At 41.5% G+C, this 25,049-nt stretch overlaps 2 protein-coding genes across 49 annotated transcripts in view; one reads left to right on the top strand and one right to left on the bottom strand.

Annotated features, from left to right (window-relative positions):
• The window catches only part of ASRGL1 (asparaginase and isoaspartyl peptidase 1), an 87,102-nt gene extending 72,320 nt beyond the window's left edge, over nucleotides 1–14,782 (bottom strand). Inside the window, exon 1 of the mRNA XM_064412411.1 lies at nucleotides 14,520–14,782. The gene's annotated coding sequence lies outside the window, so the exon portion shown is untranslated. The remainder of the gene's footprint in view (nucleotides 1–14,519) is intronic.
• The window catches only part of RIMS1 (regulating synaptic membrane exocytosis 1), a 305,873-nt gene continuing 293,764 nt past the window's right edge, over nucleotides 12,941–25,049 (top strand). For 8 of the 48 annotated variants that reach the window (XM_064412374.1, XM_064412370.1, XM_064412385.1 and 5 more), the window contains exon 1: nucleotides 12,946–13,434. In XM_064412374.1, the coding sequence (XP_064268444.1) occupies nucleotides 13,271–13,434 (164 nt within the window). In that variant the 5' untranslated portion in view covers nucleotides 12,946–13,270. Of the gene's footprint in view, nucleotides 13,435–25,049 lie in introns of all 48 variants that reach the window. The other 40 variants (XM_064412375.1, XM_064412380.1, XM_064412399.1 and 37 more) reach the window with 8 other exon arrangements.

The raw sequence follows: 25,049 nt of genomic DNA on the forward strand, positions 1-25,049 counted from the left end.
AAGACATTCAGCTGGTGTGCTGCCTCTCTGGGGATACTCTCTTTAGTAGCTGCACCTCTGTAAGAGCTGTTGCCTCCACAGAAACAGCTAAGCAGAGAACTCCTCTTGCTAGGGTGCACTACTATAAAATGAAAAAACTGCTTCAAAGAAACTGTTATAGTTAAATAGAGCTGTAGCAGATGCAATGCCTGCCCTTCCCTGAAAGGCAAATACATTTTATTAATGTGACTTATAACCTAAACCAGTATACTGTATATAAGACTGTAGGTTACAAAGCACCATGTCCATACATTACATCTCTTCTATAGGTTTGCTTCAGTACAGCTACATAAATTAAGTTGTGGTAGTGGGTAGTTATTAATACAGAGACAAATTTAGTATAGTCTCTGATTTCCTTGGGACTCTCTTCATTATCACCAATATTCTTCTGGTTTGTGATGCTTCTGAGTCTGAGAGAAATTCTCTGAGGACAGCTGATCCTGTCAATTCTCACAACACAAATGGATTTACCTTTCTTTTGACAACTATCTCTGCCTCTCAGAAAGAACTTATTTTATTTTGAAGTGTAAAAGCTTTGACTTCTGGTTTCCTGATTTTTCCTTTGTGGTACAGCCACTAGATTGAAAACAATGTGGGTTTTTAAATCAAAGTGGAAAACATATAGACTCCCTAACGCAAAGTAAGAAGGCCAAGCAACAATCCTTTCCAAGGAACTGAAATTTGTTTTTTCTGTCTCCTTGTTGACCAAGGCTTTCCTTTAATACAAGTCTCTCATGAACCTACCTGGTTCTATAGTACCACCAGTTAAAAGGCAAAGATCTATATGTGTCTTTTAACCCCACTGCATTGTAGAGTATAAGGAGCTATTTAGTCTGACATCCATTTTGTTAGTTTCTACCAGCAGCAGCTGGCAGTTTTCTCTGGGGTTTTCTTCAGAGCATCTGGCTTGGGTCAGGTCACTATAAAAAATTTATCAAACATCCTTTACAGGAGTGGCTTGAGCTTTTTTAAATAAGGAAATCTCATCTATCTCCAGTCTTACAAAGGTTTTTTTTTTCCCATCCTGTCAACACAGAAGATATATTAAGCATTGTGTTTAATGAGATATTGAACATCTCTTTGTTCTGAGTGTATACTGGAGCAGGCTGTGCTTAGAAAACACATCACTTGGGCTTATTTTATTCTGCAGTTGGAGCAGAAGTTGTTATGTTGTGATAAAATATGTATTTCTTTGTTTTGGAAAGCAATAAAGTGGACTAGACTCTAGGCTACGTGTCAGCTGATATTGTAATGGAGCAAGATAGGCTGGGCAACTGCACAACCCACATGAAATGTGGGGCTAATTATGAGGATGATTACTTAAGGAAAAAAAAAAGCCAAGTAGGAAGAACATAAGAACTGCCATTCAAAACAAATGCCTGTCTCTAAAAGTGATCATAAGTTCACATTTAGGGAAGAATAAGAACCACGTAAGTATATATGTTTTTCATCTTTAATAGTCTTCCAGGTTCTTACAGTTAGATTTCCCAAGTCTTTTATAGTTTGCTTATTTAGCAACAGTTTATTAATAATTTTTCCAAGCACTTCTTGCCCTGAACTTACATTTACTTCTTCCATTACTATGTGTTCTGCAAGAATTTCCACAGGTCTGCGACCTGAGGTGAGAGGAACTAGCATCCCAATATTAATTTGATGACTCCTTATGTCTTTGGAAGGGACAGTGGTTAGTTGATCTCTATCCATTGCAGTCATGCTGCTTACAATTTTGTAGATCTCTGTCACATCCCCACAAATCATCCTTTTTTTTTTTTTTTTGCAGAATTCCAGCCCACCTAATCATTCATTGTATAGAAGCCATTCTTTACTATTTGATTGTCAAAAATGTCCTTCTCTGGATCTTTTTTAAACTTTAATGTGCCCTTTCTTGAATGAGGAGACCAAAACTGCAGATAGTATTCAAAGTACAAGAAGCATGCATTAATCTAGTGTCTTCCGTCTTGTTCTTTACTCCTTTCCTAACAGTTTGTAGCATTTGATTTATTTTTTTGATTGCTGCTGAGCACTGAGATAGTGCTTTCTTGGAACTATTTATCCTAACCTTGAAGACTCTCTCACTTCTGAGTGGTAATGGTCAGGTCAAAGTCCACTATTTGATATATGAAGCCAAGATTGTTTTTCACCACAGCATTTCACAAGATGTTTTATTGCTCTGTCATGAAGCCATTTTACTTCTCTGTCGTGAAGCTTCGTAAGATATTTCAGCAGTTGTATGCTCAGCCCTAGTGCCAATTAGATTGATAACTGTATCATCAGGAAACTTTGGAATCTCACTGCTTATCCCCTTTTCTAGGTCATTCGGGCTTTGCTAAAGCATGTGGATCCCAGCACAAAATTCTGTCAAATTCTCTTCTTTCACTGAGAATTTTGACTATTAGTTCCTATTGTATTTTGCTTATAGCTGTGTTGTTCAGCTTTAAGAGAAGGCTAAAGAGAAATCTCCTTGATTTGTTTGGCTTTATAAGATGAGATTATAAGGAACTCATAGGTTCACACAGAAAGGAGAATAGGTGAAAGACATTAGTTACTTCAAGACAAATTCTGATTAGACAAAAGAAAAACTTTTTTTCACAGTACACCAAGACACCCAAAGAGCTTGAGGGATTTCTAGCCTTCAGAATATCCAATGTTTGACTGTTCATGACCCCAAGGCACCTTCTTTAAGCTCTTAGCAAGCATTACTTTGAGCAGGACGTTGGACAATATGATCTCCAGAAGCCCATTCAAACCTGAATTATTACAGGTTTCTATGCCTTTAAGACAGAATTTTCCATCTCTACCATGATTGTTCAGTGTCCATTCTTGAAGGATATTGTCAAGGTCTTTTGGAAATCCCAGTAAACTATATCAACAGGATCACACAGAACCTCATACTTATTAGTCATGTCAGAGAACTCCAGGAGGATTACAGGGTAGAGCCATGTTTTTTCTTTTCAAGATCATAATCATCATCAAGTGTGGATGGAATGAATACACAGTGGCATTAGTAATTAATCTAGTTCTTTTTTAAGTTTTCAGGAGTATAGCACCCAGTCCTGGTATTTGCTACTTTTCATTGTATTTCTTTGACTCATAATCCCTTCCAAGGTTTCTTCAATTTTCAGACAAATGGTTAACTGAGTTCCCCTTTAAAAATGAGGCCGGTGTTGTAATCTCCTGTCGTTTCTATAACAAATCTGGATGCTAATAATCTATTTAGCTTCACTCCATGATCTTACCCTTCTGACTGCTCCTCTTCTACTCCAGTTAAGGAAGTGCCACAAAATGTTTGCCAGACATTCTTATCCTGATGACCTAAGAGAAGAATGTAGTATTTATTTTAGCTCTTTGAGGAAAGTAGTCTGATTCTTTTTTGATCTGCTTGATTATATTTTCACATTCTACCTACCCAAATTTATGGTCCTTTTCTTTTTTTTTAGTTTTAAATAAAACTTCAGATTTTTTAAATTATGCTTTCTGAATTCCAAGAATGTGGCTTAGCCACATATACAGTAAGCAATGCTACTGTGCTTCCATTCTGGTGTTCTCCAGCCTCTAAACCACCTGTAACTTAATTCTTTATTGCCTAATGGATGTCACAATTGTAGTGAAGATTTTGTCTTTTACTTTTTTGTCATGGATGTTGGATCTGAGTTACAAATCTTTAGAATTGTGCTTCCAGAGGAAAGTTTGGAACAGATCTTTGTCACTATCTTGTCAAGGGCTTCATTTCCTCTTGTGGAGTTGCTAGTCAGCTGATCCAGGAAAGAATAATTGACAATTTCATCTACAGTTTATGACTCTGAATGAGGTTTCTCTCCTCTACACAATAACTGAAGTGTCTTTTTGTCCTTACCAACTCTCTGACTTTAGAATCATAGAATTATTAAGAGACTGCTAAGGTTGTAAGAGTCCAGTTCTTAACACAGCACTGTTGTAGACATGACTAAATGATATCTCCAAGTAGCACATCCACACACCATTTGAAACTTCCAACGATAGCGATTCCATCACTTTCCTGGACAGCTTGCTCCAGTGCCTGACCACCCTTTCAATGAAGAAATTATTCCTAATGTCCAATCTAATCTCCCATTGCACTTGAGGCCCTTTCATCTCATCCTGTCCCCTGGTACCTGGGAGAAGAGGCTGACCCCCACCTGGCTACTCCTTTAAGGCAGTTGTAGAGAGGGATAAGGTTTCTCCTCTGAGCCTCCTTTTCTCCAGGCTAAACAGCCCCAGCTCCCTCAGCTGTTCCTTACAGGACTTGTGCTCCAGACCCTTCACCAGCTCCATTGCTCTTCTCTGGACTCACTCCAGCACCTTAGTGTCCTTCCTGAACTGAAGGGCCCAGAAATGGACACAGGATTTGCAGTGTGGTGTCACAAGTGCCAAGCACAGGGGGACAATCACTGCCCTGGTCCTGCTGGCCACACTGTTGCTGACACAGGCCAGGATGCCATTGGCCTTCTTGGCCTCCTGGGCACACACACTGGCTCACATTCAGGTGGCTTCTTAAAACTTTATTCAGCCTGTCTCTGCTCTTGGTTGAAAAGCTGATAGTGTTGACCCCATTCTATAGCCTTCCTCTTTGGGTCTGGCACTTCAATTCAGCTTCTGTGCTACCTTTTAAGGTGATTAAACTTCATTAATTCATTCTGATTCTAAGCTCTAACTAAACAGAATTCTACTGTAGCAAATACATGGTACACATTTTCATCCCATTATATTTTGTACACTAGGATCACAGCATGCCACTGGCTGTTTTTTGTTCCATCAGGAAAAATAAGGAACTAAATCAGTTGTAAATTGGTAACTGTTCAGTTATGTCATTAGTAATTTTGGTACAATTCCTTTGCTTTCAGACTGCAGTAGAGCTTATGCTGTTGTGTTTTGACCCTGGAGCCTGCTACTCTCACTCTACTATTACCAACATTTGAGTTCCACCTACTGTTTCTCTGCTACTCTGTTGAGACCTGAATGCTTTCACCTTCATTGCAAAATCATTAATTCTACTCCATTCTCCGTTATTATCCTGATAATCTTCTGTTCTGGTACTTTGATTTCATTTTTAGCCCAAAGGGTAACAATATTGACTGTAACTGAAGACATTCTGCTACTTGCAAAAATCTCCTCTCTAATTATGCTTCACCACAAAAAGTGTTCCAACATATATAATTCTCATTCTATATTAAACATAAAACTACACTTACACAGATATTCCTTTCCATGTTGAATCCCAAGTATTGATGAGACATCACAGACCTCTTCTTTAGGAGTTCAGTACCTAATTTCACACACCATGAGAAGCAGAAGAAAACCAGCTTTAGTTTCATCTTTGCTTTCAGCATTTCAGCTTTTAAAAGTGACTTGTAAAGTAATCGGTGAGTATAATTCTTTGGCAGAAAAATGACTATCGGAGACCAATGGGAAGTAATTTTCAGAAAATAATCTCCAGGCATCAGTGAATCACTTTCTACAAACTTCTTCCTATGTTTTTAATTTATGAAGCATGCAACTTCACAAAAACTGTTATACTGTGTTGTTTGAATGATGAAACAAGATTCAAGGCAAGGCTTTTGGTGGGGACACACTGATTTAGGTGTGATGGTTCTGAATTTCCTCCCTCTTCACAGTTTGGTACTTCCTTATGCATTAAAAAGTATGTGTGTAGCTAAAGATTCAGAATAAATAGAGAGGATAATATAAGTAGCTAAAAGATATTTAACACATAAATAAGAAGCAGCTTTTGGTAACAAAAATGAAATTTTTGAACAAGAAAAGAAAACAGCTGGTTTACAGATCAATATTTCAGATCAATACAGAAACAAATACTTTAAATCACCTTTTTGAGATCACATGTTTTACCCTATATGGTGGTGGACTACAAATCGGTTGTGACTCAGATTACAACAACTGAAGAAACACTAAGGGAAGTAACTGCATAGATTATTCAGCTTGATTGTAAGAGCACCCTAGGATGTGGAATGCAAATGAATAGTAAGACCACAGGAACTGAATGTAACCTTTTGCAATTTTCTTCTTATTTCCAGTGACTTATTTGCTGACTTGGGTAATGTCACTTACTCTCTCCCTGCCTCAGTTTCCCAGCTGTAAAGATGGTACAACTAGATGAGAATGGGGTTATCTCTGATGTGATTATTTTATAAGGTTGCTCTGGAATTATCACAACTTCGATTTTCATGCTTTCTCTGTAATACAGCTGTGCCTTTTAAATGGAAGTGTTTGACTCCTTAAATACAATACGTATGTCACGTCTTTTTAATCAGTGGTTGTTCTTTCAAGAATTTAGTATAGTATAAAATTCAAACAAAAGGAATCAAAATTAAGAGGTTCTGCATCACAGGAATAAAATGTTTGTTCTCCAGTTGAACAATGCAGATGATCCTGACACATTCCTGACAAATGCTTTCATTTGATGAAACTACATTTCGTTTGAAGTCATTAACTTGGTATGCATATTGGTTTTATGATATCTGGTTGTTCTTGCCTCCCATCTGACATATTCTTTCACAGGTAATAATTATTTTTCTGTCTGTCTTTCCTTCTCTTTTCCAAAAATGCTTTACTCCTCTTACAAATATCCTATTTATTCCATATATTTCAAATTTTTTTTTCTCCTCATGTTATCTGCCTGATTAAAATAATGAAGTTAAGTTCAAAGCAACTGTTTCCCGGCTCTGTTTAGCGTGAATTTTGCTGTATGCTGTATGTATGCAAATTTTTGAATGTAAAAGGGCTTGTGTGCTTTAAAGTTCGTTCATCTCTTCTGATTATATCCATTCGACAATTAAAGATACTTTCTCCTAAAAACTTTTCCCTCCCTTCTTCTTAAGGCAAACTGTTCCATCAGGATATTTGTGCCCATTTTAGTACTAAAACTGACTTTTAAAGGATCTTGCAATTTATGAATAGAGATGGATGAGATTATGATAAGGCTGCAATTGTACAACTGAACGTGCTCTAACACATCCTCCGCTGTATGAATAGCTTTGGAAAATGACACCATTCTCTGCTCACTGCAGTCCTCTTACCTGCTGCTTCTTTACAGCCTGTCTAGGGAACCAGATGCTTACTGCCAATTAGGCTTGATAAAACTGCAGGAGTTTCTTGTATTCTCTCAACAATAGTATTTCTGAGTTGCTGGCAGTTTTTGGATGGCTTGTGCCTACATGTACAGCAAGAGACCTCAATGTACTTTAGCACTTTGTTTATTTGGTGATTTAGGTCATTTAGATCTTACCCTTACTGCACTATCTACTACAGTCATAGCATAAAACATTTATGATTTTATTGAAGATTTTCTTTTGGAGCAAAAATAATGTAAATTGATGATGATGATGATGATGATGATGATGATTATTATTTTACATGTTTGCCAAAAACACTGAAGCAACAATAAAATTCTTATTCCAAAAAGACACAGGCCACAACTACAGTAAATGTTGTATTATTTCAATGCTTGAATTGAAAATTTTCCAACTTTCCCAACTTCCAGATTGCTGACTAAAAGTACTGAGCTTCTGTTTGCTGTCTCTGAGCTCTAACACTTCTGTAATATAAAAATAGATAAGCCTTTCTATAATATATAAAATGATATTACAAATGTAGGGTCTTTCTATGCAATGGTCATATGTAGAATTCTCCTGAAATAAATGGGGTTGAATCTGTCTACACTATCAGCTTTACACAATAAGTTTAGAAGAGAAACAAAAAGCAGATGATGATTTTTTAGGGTGTTGTCAGTTACATCACTTTTCCACTTTCTTCCAGTTAAAGGGGATAAAAGAAACTGATCTTAGAATCTTGGAAAATGATGTTGAACTTAAAACCTTGTTAGTATTTCTGAGTTAAAAAACCATTATTTAACAAACACAGTTAGAAAGTAGTCTGATTGAAATAAAAATCAGCTCCTAATGGATTCAAATCAGATAGGAGTTTGCAAACGCACTAAAAGGGTCTGATTTGGAGCTGCACATACAGAAGCATCATACTGGGGAGGAGGAAGGTGACAATTCCTGTTTATGCATTTTTGGCAAGCTGCACCTGAAGGACGGGATGATTTTCTGGAAACTGTCATGCCAGAAATACACAGCTAAACAGGGGGGACCTGACAAGAGCGAAGGGAATAATTAGAGACCTGTGGGGGTGGGACAGGGTCTCGAGTTTATTCTCTTAAGGAAACCAAGCTATGCAATCGCTCTGCTTTTCTGTCAGTACGTCACAACAATATTTGAATCTCTCTACAAATTTGAAAAAAGCCTGACAAAAAAGGAGAAGCTTAAACACACTGAGCTCCTGTGAGTTTTACAAAAATCAGCAGCCAGACAGAAGAGACTCAGATTTGTGTGCCCAGTAAAGAACAGGTGGAAGTGTGAACTCAGCTGCATTATTTGACACAAGAGAATCCAAAGCTGTCATCAAAAAGCAGGCTCCATAAGGTTTTCTGTCAATGGAACTGCTAGTTTGTCATTTAGAGGTAGGGACATTTTTTGCTTGTTTGTTTGTTTGGGTTTTTGTTTGTTTATTTTAAATAAAATGTATTTAAAAGAAGCCCAAGAGTTATGCCTGAGATGATTTTTAATATGTTCATTGCTGCAGAACATTGGCACTCTTTATAAAATTATTCATAATACCAGTTCTTGTTGAGAACAGGTCCTGAAATTCCTACTTGAAATGAAATCCCTTTGGGCCAGTGTTTTCTCTCTGCCATGGGAAAGCGTGTTTCCATTTCTTCTCATGCTAAAGCTAGTTCTTACCCTTTTCCCTTTCTTGAGTACTGTGGTGCCACCAAACTTAAAGAAATGAAAAGTCATGAGTCAGATGCCAAAAAAATGCCTGCTCTTGAAAATTATGATATGTTGATAAAATATATTTTCATTTGGACTTGGTTAGTCTTTGAAATTTTAAAAATCCTTAAACTTCTTGAGAGAGAGAAGTCACAGTGTTCCACTTGCATTAACATATTGTGAGAAATTACTTTGAGCCCTTGGTGCTACAGGATATTTCATCTTTCATGGCTGTCCCTTAACTGGCAAACCCACCGAGCCGAAAACTCCTCCACAGCTTTCACATTCCCAGTCTTCCATCAGTCTGAGAAAGAGAACCACTCTTCTAAACAAGGAACCTACAGGAAAACCCTCTGAATGGTTTGTTTCTACTTTCACTTTGCCTCATGCAAGGAAACAATCATGACTGCTTACAGGTAATGAAAAGGGAATATTGATGGAACTGAGAAATTTAGAATGTGGCATTTGGTCAATACAAAAGGAAGATATGGGGGAGAAGGAAGGTTCCTAAGACTGAGGGGTGGTCTAGAATCATAAAGAAATATGCATTGGTCATGCAAAGGGCATATGTTATGATGCCCTATGCAAGACAACAAGTGAACATTTGTTGTCATGTACTGAGAAGAAAAGGTAATGGATTCCATTGTAATGGTTGGCTGTTCAAGTTTATGAAAGTCATTTACGTGATATGTTACAATAGCTATATTGATATTCCATTTCTAGATTTCACAGCAGTCTGCTCTAGACAGGACTTCAGAGAAATTGATCTAACAGAATGCCTGTTGGTGACAAGACTTCGGATGTTACTAAGCAAGGGTAACTTGTACTAACCAGGCAATGAAATTCTCTTGAAGGCTTTCATGTATCATTCCAACTTTGGGATATAATATATTGAACTACACTGGGCTTCCCACACACTGTTGATTGGACAACAGTGTCAGATGTGTCATCCTTACAAAATAAATGTGTTCAAAACAGAAAATGACCACTTATATTTGGAAATACTGTCAATAACAGCTCAGTCTTTTCATGGAGAGCCATCAAAAAATGAGATTACTTTTACAGTTTCTTCTTTATTTCTCTCTAATAAATTCTACTGCTTTTGTGCCAAAATAATGCAAAATCATTTGCTGTGTCTAGGACTTTTTAGACATAAGGAAAAACATTGCCAAAAGCCTAAGAGAGGTGAACCTTCCCATCTGCTCAACACTGTTAAAGCCACATCTGGAGTGACAATTCTAGTTTATTGCTCCCTGGCCCAAGAAATACATGGACATAGAGCAGTGAGTCAGGTGAAGGGCAAGGAAGATAGTTTAGGAATTGGAGCATGTCATATAAGGAAAGGCTGAGAGATGGAACTAGTTAGCTTAGAGAACAGAAGGCTCATGGGTATCTTATAGATGTGAGTAAATATCTGATGGGAGGGTGTGAGCAGCACTGAGCCACGCTCTTTTCAGCAGCGCCCAGTGATAGAGCAAGTGGCAATGGGCAGAAACTGAAATACAGGGGGTCTTGTCTGAACACAAGAAAACACTTTTTTACTATGCAGGTGACTAAGCACTGGCACAGGTTGCCCAGAGAGGCTGTGGAGTCCCCATCCTTGGAGAGATTCAAGGCCATCTGGATGCAGTCTTCAGCAACCTGCTCTAGCTGACCCTGCTTGACCATCTGGACCAGGTTGGCTGGACCAGATGTCCTCCAGTGGTGCTTTCCAATCTGAATGTTTCTGTGATTATGTGCTTTTCAGCAAAACAGTTTTTGTCACAATATTGGCTTGATGCAAATCTACACTCCAACTCCCATAACTTTTGAAACCTGTATTCTGCAAGAGTTTTCAGCTTTCCCTTTTAAGTTATAAGAAACTGTATATAAGAACCTATACTCTTTGTGTTCATTTTGTATTTTCCACAGAGCAGTAAGATTTCACGTGCTTGACCCAGTATAAAGCAATTAACACAAATACAGAACAGATATATATAACTATGTCAGTAATTAATAAGCAGAAAGGTGAGTAGGATAACCTCATGTAATATGTTCTTCATAAAATTATCTTGGAGATGCTTCTTATGGTCTTAGATCTTTTGTATTTTGGTTAGTTTGTGCTTAAATCTGTGATTCATGAACACTTGCTCTAGTGAATGCAGTTACTTGAGCTACATCCTTTACTTGGCATATGCAGGACCCCCCCAAATTATTTGAAGGATTGAGTATGGTCTACCTATGTATACCTCTAACAACATTATCATTATATCTAGTAGTACAATTCCAGTCATGTTTTAGTTATTTCTGATAGTAAACATATGGTGGTACTTCACCTTCTTCTCATAATCTTATTTTTTTCAGTCTTGCTTCCTTTAGTGGAAGCTTCCTTTGCTTCCTTGAAGTGGCTGCTTGTTGTTAATGAATGGATAAATTCTTCAGCACCAGCCTGTTACATGAAGGCTATCTTCCCTGCTGGTCACAGATGGTGGGAAGTGATTTTATTGATTTGTTAGTACTTAGCTAGAAGGATTACATCTAGCAGTAATAATGTGGCCAAGCCCTGGGACAAATCACCACACGAGTTAGTAGAGGGTTTGTGTCTTATACTGAGTGTGACATTATTATATTTACCAGCCTTTCATAGTGTTTTGCTTATTAACACCACTGTAATCTCTTCTGAGCCATCTGTCGGTCATTCAAGTTTCTGTTTTCTTCATGTGCTGGAAAAGTTGGGAGACTTCAGTTTCTGAACTGAACTCGGACATTATCCTACTAAAGTTCTGGTGGTAACCATAGTGCTTATTATGTTTTTTCTTTATAATTTGTGTTATCAAAATTGTGTCCTGCAGAAAATCTCTTGGGAGGACACAGGCAGATGGCCATAGTAATTCCTGTCAAATTCAAAGGGTCATGAAGGTTCATGGCTTTCAGAATTTGTGTGAGAGGTATTAGTGTGGCTGGGAGAAATCTGGTCCCTCTCCCTATTCCAAACCTGGCAAATTTGGCAAAAAGAAGCATTGAACACTGCCAGCATAGATTTTTTTTTCTCTTTGGTTTGTGCTCATCAGATGATCTCTCTGGAAACCAGAGCTTTTTCCCTGCTGTGACCTCAGCAGAAGCACAACTGAGAGGTCTTAAGTATCAGTATCTGTTAGTGGTAGCTCACATTTTACCTGAAAGTGCAGTTTTCTCTGTATTTTAACTTTGCGTTTCTAAGTAGCCTGAATGATTTCATTCACTGACAGGCACATGTGTGAGCAGAGGACACTTCAGAGCTAGAGGCATGAGCTTTTGGCCAGTGGATTACATGCAAATGATCTCCTGTACAGAAAAGCTGTTGCATTCATTACCAGCTCCTCAAAATGAAGTTACTCAGAGCTAGTAGACCAGAAACTGGACATGACGTTTTGTTTCACTGTGCACTAACCCCTCAGTTGAGCAGTCGGCACTGTGACATGTTTCGTCGACAGTTTTGGTGGGTCACAGTAGTTAAAAAATGGGTCTGATCGATAAAAGCCCTTGTCACCCGTATGGGAGGTGTATGTGGACCACGGCATGGGTGGCACTAAGGGGGTTTAAGAAGCGTATGAAGAAAGTGCTGAAGCGTGGGACTCTGAGGAAGGGACGGTCGAGCGGTGACAGCGCTGGCTTAAGGCTGCAGCTGGGGCCAGCACGGCTCACGCCCGGGGGAGCGCCGGCAGCACTGGGAGCCCAAGGCTTACCAGCATCCCAGACAGCCCCGCAGCAAACCCGCACCCTCCTCCCACGGGTGGCCCTGCAGCCCTGGCGGGAACCCGGGCGAGCACCTGCGGTGAGGAAAGCCGGAGGAGGACGTGAGGAGGGCGGCGGTGCCGGGGCCAGCGCCGCGGCCGTGCGGCCGCCGGGCGAGCCCGGGGGGCGGCGGGGAGAGCGAGGCGCGGCCGGCCCGGGAGCCCGGCGCGGCCAGGGGCAGAGGCAGCGGCGCCGCGCCTCGGACTCCGCCTCACCGGCACCGAGCTCCCCTCCCTCCCTCGCTCCCTCCTCCAGCGCCAGGCTCGCAGCAGCGGAGCATCGCGGCGGCGGCGGCAGCACCCGCCCTTCCCGGCCGGCCGGCGGCGCGCACCGCCCCCCCGCTCCCGCACGCAGCCCGCCGGCGGCGATCCGGAGCCCTCCGCGCCACCGCACCCCCGCCCCGCACGCCCACCGCCGGGAGGATGGGCTGCGGGCGGCGGCGCGGCAGCCCCTGAGCTCCCCGAAGCCGCGGAAACAAAGGGAGCGAGCAGCGGCAGCACCGGGCCGGGGTGGATGCAAGCAACCATGAAAGGCTGGGTCTCCGCCTCCTCCGCTGCTGCCAGAGAGCTGCCGGCTGCCGCTGCTCGGAGGACTACCCTGTGAAGGGGGCGGAGGAGAAGCTGGCTGGGTTCGCCGTGCAAAGGTAGAAGGTGTAAGGGAGAGGCGGCAAGAAAATGTCTTCTTCGGTGGGGCCCCGCGGCCCTCGCCCGCCCACGGTGCCCCCCCCGATGCAGGAGCTGCCCGACCTGAGCCACCTGACAGAGGAGGAGAGGAACATCATCATGGCAGTGATGGACCGGCAGAAAGAGGAGGAAGAAAAAGAAGAGGCCATGCTCAAGTAAGCAGACGCTAGTCATTCATTCATTCAGGCACTCATTCATGCACCGATCGCCGGCGGGCGGAGCGGGCGCTGCCACAGCGGGAGGTGGCCGGTGCCCGAGCCGGTCGGCTCGGCGGGGCTGGCGCCGCGGAGCCCCGGTCCCGCTCCGCTCCCGGCCCCGCTCCGCTCCCGGCCCGTAACTTCCTCCTCCCCCACCCCGGGCAGCTCCTCCCGAAGCAGCACTGCCGGGGGAGCCCGGCACGGCGGGACAGAGCGGGACGGCGGCCCTCCCCGCCCCGAGGGAGCCGGCGGCACAGGGCGGGCGGAAACCCCGACTCGGGGGTGAGGGGCGAGGTGGGATTCCTTTGGGGTCCCCAAAACCCCGCCTCTGCCAGGAGGGGCCGCTGGGTGGGGTTTCCCTCCGTGCGGGAGCCTCCGCGGCTGCCGTGCTGCCCCCGCCTGGCTCGGCCCCCGCTGCCGCCCGCCGCGGGGCTGGGGCGGCTGCCCCCGCCCGGCACACCCCCGGCCCCGCTCCGCCCGCCCGTGCCGCCGGCCCCGGCCCGCCTGCTGCCGGCTCCAGGGCGGGCAGCCACGGGCAGCACCGCACTGTGGGGCGGGAGGGCGTTCGTAATTAGGAAATAGATGGAATTAGTCGCACTGCTCATTCCAGCGGGCGGGCGGGCGTGCGTGCGTGGTGGCGGGACGGCGGGGGAGTGGGTTTATCCCGCTGCCGGCGGCACGGGGAGGGGTGCGGGGAGCGCGGGGTGTGGGTGGGTGCCATGTTTGGAAACCACATCCCCACAGCCTCTTTTGAACCTTTTCCCTCACCCCCTCGTCCCTGCCGAACATCGCATGTGATCACATTTTTTAGCCTCCTCCGTCAGTCGGAGGCTTCAAACGTAACGTTGCTGAATCGCCTACTAGGAGTGATGAGAATAAACAGATTGGAGTCGTGGCCTGTGGAGGAGAGTCACGGTTTCTCCTCTTCTGACAGCCCGTCAGGCCTGCTCGCTCGGGGCGGGAGGTGGTGGGAGAGGTGACTGGAGCCGTGCGAGCCTCTGACGCCACGCAGACCCTCCGTGCCACAGGAGGTGTATCCTTACCTCACTGCCGCCTGCTTGCGTGCACCTGTGCTCGGAAGGGATGCGCCGAAGGTGTGACGTGATCTGGGTGTTTCTTCAGGCTGCGTCGGAAATGCCCACTGGAGCCGTGCGGGTGCCAGCGCGGCCCCACGGCTGGGACCAGACCCCCGCAGGCTCCCGGCTTCGGCCCCGTGCGCTGTGCGGGCTGAAGCTGGGACGGCGTTTTAGTACGTTGTAGTACGTTGTTGTCCCTGTCCCTTCCTATTCGTTCTTGGCTCTGAATTTTTACAGGGGCTACTAGAGATCCGTGCAATGGTGGGTACTGAGGCCCAGCTGCCCAGCTGGGAGCTGTCCGGCACTGTGGTGCTGGGATCTCAGTTGAAGACGAAGAGTTCAGTTTGCTGTTGCAGTTCATTGTGCTTGGGGTGTGGCTACCCTTGGAGGTGGGGTGATTGGAATAAGAAATGTTCTGTGAGAATGCATTCTGTTAGTCCCTGTGGGGAAACGTGAGTGAAGGATCCCTCCTCAGTTTCTATTCATCAGAAAAAATTAAATAAAGGAGTAGCTCAAAGGCTCTAAACTATATGTATCCTTCTCTTCCTTGTCCTGCAGCACAGCTACGTCTCTACAAATATTTAGATTTTATTCTGTGAAGATTACTGGTTCTGCGATGATGTTGTAGAGGAATACTATAAATCTTACAGTTGCTGTGAGAATGAACTTCCATTTGTAGAGATGATATTTTCTCAGCCCTATTCTTGGTAACACTGGGTGGAGAATAAATTTTCTTCTTTTTTTTTGCTCCCCCCTTTATTTTCCTTTTTATTTTTCTTTTTTTTTTTATTTTGCATTGGTGTTTCTGAATTCTGGACTGATATTTCCTTTCCTATGAGATTATGGGAATCTTCAGCAGTTTCACTAAATGAAGTTAGGACACTTAAAATATTTTTAGAAGAGGGAAAAAAATAGTGCTTTGTGAATTCAACTAGAAATTACTTTGTATTATCTTCAAAGGTTTGTAATGCCCAAATTTCAAAGTTTATTTCCCTACAAAAGTTCTTTCAAATAATGAGAATAACAGTCTGTACTCTCCATTGGCCTGAGAAATTGTGATTTTAAATAGATTTCTGTCTTTATTTAAAGAGACAGAAGTTGAGGGAAAATACATTGAAAAACATACAAACCTGTATACTCGCTTTAGCTATATTGTAAGTTGGTAAAAATCAAGTCACAGCATATATTTTTTTTATGGGTTATGATTTGACTCTTAGAGAGAGCTACTGGATTTTCTGAGATGATTTGCCTTTTTGGTATGCTGGGCACTTACTTTCTTTTTGGGATAAGAGTTTTACACACCTTTCCATGGAGTAACTCTTTAAGACTGGAATTTTGACAATAATATGCTTCCATAATTTTATAATGAGTTGTTACAAATATACAGCGGTGCTATCAGATGACACAGCTATATTATAAAAGTCAAATATCATCACCACCCCTTCCTATTATCTTTGTTAAAGATTTTCTGATTATCCAAATGTCTCAACAAAACTGCCACCAGTTTTCATTAAAACCACCTGGTGGAGAAATGTTTCCATCTGTAACACCCACATGCAAATCTGTAATTTTCCCTGAAAGTGAAGCTGAGAATCAGTGCTGCAAACTAGGCTACCTTCAATCCTGGGCTGATCAGAGGCCGGATATGTGCTGTCTCATGAATCATAAGGGCTAAAAAGGGTGCAGCATTTCTCTCCTGTTCTGGATGTCCTGATAGCAATGAAAGTTTCTAAAACAGTACTTGTAATTTTCCTTTCCGGCACTCCTCATAGCAGAAAACAATAGGAAGAAATATTGGTTAAATGACTATATTCTTCACACAGTGGTGATAGAATTGTGGATCCAGGGGAATTTGAAGTGCTTGTGTGAGTGGACTATATGGATTTCAGGAGAAGTGGAAGCAGTTAGGGTTATCAGTAAAGAGCCTCTGTCCCTCCCCTTCAGGTCTGTACCTCTCTGTCTTCCTGATCCCTGTTTGTGACTCTGAGCTAAAAGCCTCCTTGTAAACCCTCTCTGCCAGTTCATGCTGACATCAGCACGTACTGCAGCGTGCCAGCCGCGAGCAGGGCGCTCTTACAGGCGCAGGGCTATGGACACTGAGCTGTTCTCGCTGCCTGCACTGGAGCGTGGCATGCATCCTTCCGTCTGAGACCACCTGCTCGCTGCTTTCCAGGAACTTGCCCTGTCTGTCAGTTTGTTGGTCTGCTGAGTTTCCTTCAGCTGTGTGGGGCTAACAGAGCTTGTCACCCCGCTAGGATAAATATGTACATCTTATACTGGCCAGAGTGACTTTGTTTTTCTAGGCACACCTGGTCAGCGGCAGGGACCTTGTCTTCCCCGCACCCTTCTGATACCAGATTTCACACTGCTGTGGGCGGTGTTTGTGGAAGGGGAACACTTTGCTGTCCTATGACTTGTTGAATACAATGGAGTAATGTGTTGAGGAGTTTGGGCTTTTGTGAAGGTTCCTTCTTTTGCATGTTTTACAAACAGTTGTTCCTTGGCTTGAGGAGCACTTTGCCATTAACTGATTGCCTTGAAACTGCCTTCACATTCAAAGGCAATTTCTGCTTTCCTTCTGTAACAGGGACAGTGTCATCAGGTATTCCTGAGACCATATCCATGCCTTCATTCAATGGACTGTGGTCCCAGTCTATTGCATGGCACTGAAGACTCAAATCCACATAAACGCTTTGATGCTTGCCAGGCACTAAGTAGAAACTGAAACCTCTTCAGTGCAGTCTCACAGTCTGGGAGTAGGAAGTAGGTCCTCTATCTCATCTTGGAGCTTCAGAGCTTTGTATTTTGTTTCTGTGTGGCTGGGAGAGCAGCACTTTCCTATTTGCCACACCTTGGAAAACTGCATGGAGAGCAGTCAGTTGGGTAGATGGGGCTTTACCACAGTATGCTCAACTCTCATCCACTCTTGTTTCCCTGTTTCACACTGACTTTGCCAGATTTTGTGCATATCTCTGAAAATTATAGTCTTTATTATCTCTTTTAATATCACTTGGCCTTAGACACCCAAGCTTTTGCTGTTCTTGTATGAATAAGTGTTTGCATAGAACAGTAGTAACATGGCCCCCTCTGCAGACTAATTCACATTGGAGGCATTTTTTGCTGTTTTACTTGGTAGATACTCCTGTAGCTGGAAGGGAAGAGTTTAATATTGGGAGGCTTATGTCTAGCCTGAAGTCCAGAGACTGCCCAACAGGTGGCTGATATGACTAAAAAATTGTGAAGAAGCATGAAAGAGTAAGTTTTCAATGAGACTGAAGAGCAAAACAAACCATCATTTGCAAAAGTGTGTGCGTGTGCAAAACTGAAAGAGAAAAATAGTTTGAAGATTTAGAGTGTACATTTAAATACTAGGTAGCCTGAGACAACTATTTTGCTTGTGGGTATAAGGTGCCTTGAACTGAAAAAAACCACAGTTATGTACAGCAAACTTCAATCACAGAGAAATCACAGAATTATATATATGTGTGTACTTAAGATGAAGTTTGCTTATATGTAGTTGTGTGCCTTATCTCATTGGGTTAGGCAAGTGCTAAGTGGAAACTATGGCAGCTGAGAACACAGCTAGTTGAGTTCCAGTTCTTTTCAAATTTTGGTCAGTAATTAGGAAGTGGTTCCTAGTTACCATGGCATTCATTTGCTGGAGCAAACTTGATGGGACATAAGAAGGCTGTGAGATTGTTGGCTGAGGTAGTGGCAGTAGTAGGAAAGTTAACTAAGACACAGAAGGTGCTTTGTAGTTTTGTACCTCTAATTGAGTAGCTTCAGTAGAGGGGTAGCACGTATTGAAACCTTCCCATCTTAAAAGTTATCTCAGGATTTTTCATGGCAGTTAATAATTAGAGAAAAATTGATGCTAACACCCTATTTTGACCAGCTAGTATGGCAGACGAGCATAATTTTAATAAAACTCAGATATCTAGAATCAACAGGGATATTGCAGCTGCTCATCTTTCAGGGCTGCCAAATCCTGGTCACTTGCAATTGATGAGAATATCTATTTCAGGGTTTGCAAAGTAACGTCTCTATAATTCCCTTGGGGCACCTGGAATCTTCCAGCCTTCACTACTGTGTAACTGAAGATTAACCAATGACCAGGAGGCTTGTGCTCTCAAACTGTTTTCTGGAGACAGTGTCTTTCCTTCTCCCTTCCTAGAACTTGGACCACACCTAACATGATTAGAAAACATTAAATACTGCTCAAAGGGGCAGCTGCTGCCATCCTCATTTTGTATAGCACCTACGGGCAACAGGAAGAAGTATGGTTCCAGCACCTTCTTAGCCTGTATGCTGTAAATCCCCAGTAAGAATTGCCTTTCCATAAACAGCAGGGAAGGAAGAGGTAGGATCATTCTTCCTCCTTTCTCTTGAAACTGGGCCACTTTCCAGAAATAAAAGTGAGAGGGAAGGGGCCATCTTGAGGAAGTCTTGCTTTATGTTATCTTTAGATTGAAAGGTCCAAAGCCTATCTTTAATTCCACTGAGAAACAATGGAGGAATTGAGAGTTCTGGGAACTGGTTGTGCATTTGGCACCAAGGAATTAAGGATGAAATAGATAAACAATACCTGATTCAGCCTCGCTCTTATTTATTCTTTCCATGGCTGCATGAATCTTTCTCTGCAGTGGAGCAGGAGGAATGGAGGCTTCTGCTTGAGAGTCTTTATTTCTTTCTTTATGCTTAAAGCAGTTTGGAACCACGAGGTTTCAGACCCTATGGTGGTGTAGGGAGCAGAGTGCAGGTTGCTTACTGTGTGCATGCGTATTTTAAGCCTCGGATCACCTAGAAAGACTGTTCAAATATTACCTTGCACCTCTTCCTGGCAGTGCCAGCTCTGATCCTGACACTCGAGTGTAGGAATCCATGATGAAACGATTTTACTTCTGGAGATTGTCTGGTACAACCCCCTACTGAGAGCAGGGCCACCTGCAGCAGGTAGTCCAGGACCAAGTGCAGGTGGCTTTGGAGTATCTCCAAGGATGGAGATTCCACAACCTCTCTGGACAGTCTTCTCCAGTGTTCAGCTACCTGCACAGTAATAATTCAGATGGAACTTCCCATGTTTCAGTTTGTGTCTGTTGCTTCTAGTCCAGTCACTGGGCAAGTCTGGGAAGAGTTTGGCTCTGTCTGCTTTAGTCCTCCCCACAGGGCATTTACATATGTAAAAATACTTCTAGGTCTTCTTTCCTCAGGCTGGACAGCCCCACTGTCTCAGCATTTCCTCATGTGATGTGCTTCTGTCCCTTGTCTGTATTTATGGCTCCTTGCTGCACTGGCTCCAGCATGTCTTATATTGAGGAGCCCAGAAGCAGATTTATCATCCAGACGTGGCAGAAAGCAAAGATCATCACTTTCAGTCTGCTGGTGATGCTTTTCCAGTGCAGCCCAGGATGGCATTGGCCTTCTTTGCTGCAAGTGTGTGTTGCTGGCTCACGTTCAGCTTGGTGTTGACCAGGAATTCTCAGCTGCTTCTCTGCAGAGCTTCTTTCCAGCTGGTTGGAAAGGAAGGAATTTAACAACATTTGAAGCTTCAAGTTTTCATCACTCTGAGAGGGCAGGTATGGCCATAAATGTGTTTTGATAAAGCAGACAACTTGTGGTGGCCTCAGAACTGCAAGGAGTGTTTTCATGCCTTTCGGGGTATTTCAGAGAATTGATAGTGATTTTTTCACATGAGGGTGGACTGAGTTTTCTAAGGAGACTGAGGATTCGAAACACATTCAGAATTGAACACAGTCACTAGCAAGGCAATTATGAGGCAGTCATTGACTGATCTACTGGGCAGCCATCTCACTGCTGAGGAGGAGCAGGAGACTGTCAGCAGACAATAGCAGATTGATAGGCATTTCTTAAAAGCTACAGAAGAACAGGAGGTGATAGGGGATTACAGACAGTAATAAACATTCCTACCATCTTTTAGACACAGGCTTCAGATCAGCAAATGTTGAGCTTTTGGAATGTCTGACGTGCAGACTTGTCCAGAGCTCTTTTCTGGCCCCAGCTTAAGTGGCTGTATTGGAATGCACAGGGCATTATTTCTGCGCGTGCGTCTTCTTCCCACATGATTCTCCACTTGATGCAAGATTCTGCCGGAGCTTCATTGCCAGCTTTGTCTGACATTGCAGTAATACTTTCTAAGAAGTCTGTCATTCTTCAAATTCAGGGCATTATCTGTGCCCTGCAGAAGGGTGAAGACAAAGACTGTGTGAGAAAACATGATCTCTGGGCAGGAACTTCTCAAAGTACAGAGTTGTTATAAACCTTATCTTAAAAGGAATTATGTAGAAGAGACTTCTTCTTAGAGGGGGAGGATACTATCCTGATGTTTATTTTTCTGGAAGATAGCAGAAGGAGAACAGCATTAAGAAAGATTTGAAATTCTCAGCCTTGTCAATGCCCTTTTATTTCTGAAGACTTATACAAAGAATTTTTTGCATCCTTGGGTAGGAAAGCATCTAACAAAGATGTAGCATGCTTCCTTCATCAAGCGGTTACTAAGCATTTTAAGACTTGAGATTAATGCCTTAAGAAAAGGGTATGTAAAAATACTGCTGCCCTTGTATTCAAGCTTGTTGAAAGGCAGGCATTATTGAGGGTGGAAAATGACAAAACTGAAATTCTGTTTTGGGTTGCCAATAGTTAGAGCCAATTATAATTTCTAGCTCATTTTACCTTCTCCTTCGCTCTACCCACTGGTGGCTGCTGCATTTGTCTACTCCCCTGGGCCTATCAGTTTTAATTAATAGATGTTAGCATGCAATCATGTTTTAGGGGAAAAAGCTTGCGTGCCTATAGTATGAATTCAGTTCCCAGCAATGATAAAACATGTAAAAAAATCTTATGTCATCAGTTACAAACACAGAGTGAGTAGTTTCATTCTGCTTTTTGAAAATACTTGCATAAATTTACAATTACTGGAATGATTTACGCCTCACCAGATTTACACCTCTGTATGATTTGCCTCAGTCAAATCCGTGTATTAGATCTGTAAGGATGCAGATACCTTATCAGATGTCTACATTTGTCAGGAATTATGGTTGTTTTATTCCTTATTTTATACTTCATAGATATGGTAAAATATTATGCAATGTTTATAGTGTAGCTTAGTTTGGGAATCTAGACAGTAAATTTTAGTCAGTCTTACTTTTGATATTCACAACAAGCAGCAGAAAATAATACAACTTATGAGTCTGATTTAATGGTTTCTTAGATAAGACAATTGATAGGATAGCATTGTAGCTCTTTGTACTTAGAACTGAAGTAATCATCCTCAAAATTTGATTGCATGTCAGATACTTATGTCCAGGCAGTTTTAAGCAAGAAAGCCATATTCCAAATATATTTTCTGGCACTGTTACAGAGGCAAGAAGAGCTAGTTGCAATTTTCAGAATAATGACACACAAAACCGTTCATGCAGTTGCCACTTCAGAGGCATGAAGAGACACAGCATGATGAGTAACTGTTTCTAGACAGTTCTAGATTGAATTAGAACACCTATTTAGGTACAAATATTCGGAGTTTCTTCACATTATGTGTGTCTCATTTTCAGTGTCAGGACTTTGTACACTTTGTAAGCGCTGTTTATATTATTGAAGATAAGGGAATGTAGTTGTCTGTATATGGAGTTTTTTCAGATATCTGTAATAAAAATGTAGTGTTAGAAATCTCCTAATATTTTCATCTCTTTCCTATATTAAGGCCTCCTGGAGTCACTGAAGATCACTATATGCCCTGAGAGTTGCTTTTTGATCAGGGATGAGCCCAGCAGACAGAGCTACACTTCTTAGTGATGACCGTGGTGGATTTAGCAAATTAACTGTTTCAAATATTGAGGATCAAATATTGAGGATCTGAGGTGTAACAAAAAAATAATTTTCTGTGTATTTTGGGCTTTAGATAAACATTAACTTCTAGTGAATTTCTAGAATGGTTGTTTAAATGCCTTGCTTCAGAATACAGTTATTTACTTAATTGAGTGTTACTTTTCAAACTTCATTATGTGAAATTTATTAGGACATTGGTCATGAATGGAGCACAGCCCAACAACACTATTTTAGTGTAAGTACTATTATATTGAGAGAAAAAAGGGTACTGCTTTTAGCAAGAAGCAGAGCACTCTGTTTGTTCTGAAAATTGCTAATGGAAGTCTTCACACGCTTGAACGACCTAAGTGTGAAGTGTCTTCTTAAGTGTTTCTTTAGGTTACCAATGTGGCATACTCGGAATTGATCAAAGTATTTACGTATCCAAAATTCTGTCTACATCTTATTCTAGCAGGTCTAATAAAAGATCATACCTTTTTTTTGAACTTTGTTTGGACTGTGAGCCTAGCAAGCACTAAAAATCTTGTAGCCACTGTTCATGAAGATTTTGTCTGCATTTTTGTAAAATATATATTAATTTAAAAGTCTTTGAATATAATGTGAAGGGATCAAAATCATATCCATAAACTAGGATTTTGTAATAATTCTGTTGATACATCATTCTTTTTCCAGATACTTAGAGAATGTATGGTCCTACACTATACAAACAATCCAAAGTTTTCACCGTGAACTGCTTACATCTGTGGGTATTACTCATGTTAAAGATTAAATGTTTAGTAATAGGATTTTGAAAGAAATTACAATGAAGCAGTTTATGTAAGAAAAGGCCAATCTGGGAGCTGAATGACTGGATATGTTTACTTGTGTTTTGAGCCATGATTTTTTAGTGTAACTATTTTCTTTTAGTGATTCCATTGGTCTTGTAAAAAGCATCAAGACCTATGCAAAATCACATGTAATAACTGTCTGAGCTTTCTTATCTCTTTCTTGCACAATTTCTTCAGCACCTGAAAATTCTAAAAAAGCAGAATATTTTAAAATTTATATTAATTATTCTCTACATTTTTAATTAGCCTTTTATATGAAGTTATATTCAAAGTAAAGTCATTGCACTTTTGCTTATTTGTAGTATCAACTTTAGAATAATTTTGTCATTTGACATCAGGAGACTAAATTTTGTACTGATTAAATGATATTGCATAGATGTATATGAAAAATGTGAAAGCTTGAGCAGTAAAATAATGTGAAAAAACTATAAGTATTTTAGTTACTTTTCGTGATGGGTCTCCTTGGTACTGTTATTTATTGAAGAAAGTTTGACATTGCACGACAAACTTCAGCAGTACAGTTTACTGTTCTGCTGGTCATGTGTTTTTAGCTATAGACGTAGAACAGGAAGGCAGCTGTTTGATGGAGCACATGGAGCATGAGCTGAGGCAGTTTAGAAGAAAGGACAGAATTTATGAGAGCTCTAGATCATCCTAGGTTAACTCTATTGATTTTGGCCCAGGATGCTACCTGCGAAGTGTCAGGGTAATGGGTTTGCATTTTATGGATGAGAATTAAAAGAGGTTTTATATGTGTATTTGTGCTTGTGCCTAAGAATATGGAACTAGGCAGTACAGAAATATGTACAAGTTGCTTTGTTATGTTGCTTAGTGTTGCTGCAAACATGCAGAGTACATTGGTGAAAGTTGTTAAAGAGCTGAAAATTAGGGACAATTTTGCCTCCAATCATATCTTAAGGACAAGTGACACTGTTGCCGCCATGGACCAGCAAAACATTATATTTCTGTGGCCCTCTGTCTCTGCTGAGTTTGATTAACTGTGGTGACTCTGCCTTGAACAAGTCTCACTGGCAGCACATCTGTTAACTGGAGTAAAACCAAAGGGTTCTTCAGTCTGTTGAAATGGGATATCTCTGTGTAAATCTTGTGTTTTGCAGACCAAAGTATATTTTACCCAAAGGCTTCCAGTAATTGTTCAGTTACACCCCAAGCCTTACATAGAAAGTAAACCTAAAAAAAGTGAAACCAAGGCATAGCTACCTGCTTTTCTGAAAAAAAACAAAACCAAAACCAACCAAACAAAAAAGTACCCCACTTTACTTATCACTGTTCAGAAGTGTACCTGTATTTTTTAAATTACTTTGTGTTCTGCATATCCCTAACTTCCTGCAGTCTTAATAGTGTATTTTGTTTTCCTTTGATTTCTCCAAGAAGCTGTTTTTCAATATACTCACAGAAAGGAACTGTATTTACTCAAAGGTGGAAATTGCAGAATTATATCAATTGATTCTGCTAGTGTATATGTAAAAAGTGTGTAAATTTCTTTGATATTAAATGCACAGTACATTTTTCTTGTATTTCAGAGCAAAATTAGATATTGATTTTTTGATGAGAAATCTATTCTAAGAATATAGAACCTCACTAATCTATTATGATTCTTGTATTTTGTGTTTTAAATGATATTATATGGATTGTAGTTTTAAATTTAAAAACTCTCACTTTTTCAAGCAAAATATCTTCATAATTTATCTTGCAAAGGTATTTTATATCTTTCTTCATTAGCTTGAAGCAAAACAGCACCCCTTAAAAAGGTATTTTTTAAACAATTATCCACTCAATATAAAAAAATCTATCAACACAATTTCTT

This window comes from Passer domesticus, chromosome 3 (assembly GCF_036417665.1).
Source record: "Passer domesticus isolate bPasDom1 chromosome 3, bPasDom1.hap1, whole genome shotgun sequence".
Lineage (NCBI taxonomy): Eukaryota > Metazoa > Chordata > Aves > Passeriformes > Passeridae > Passer > Passer domesticus.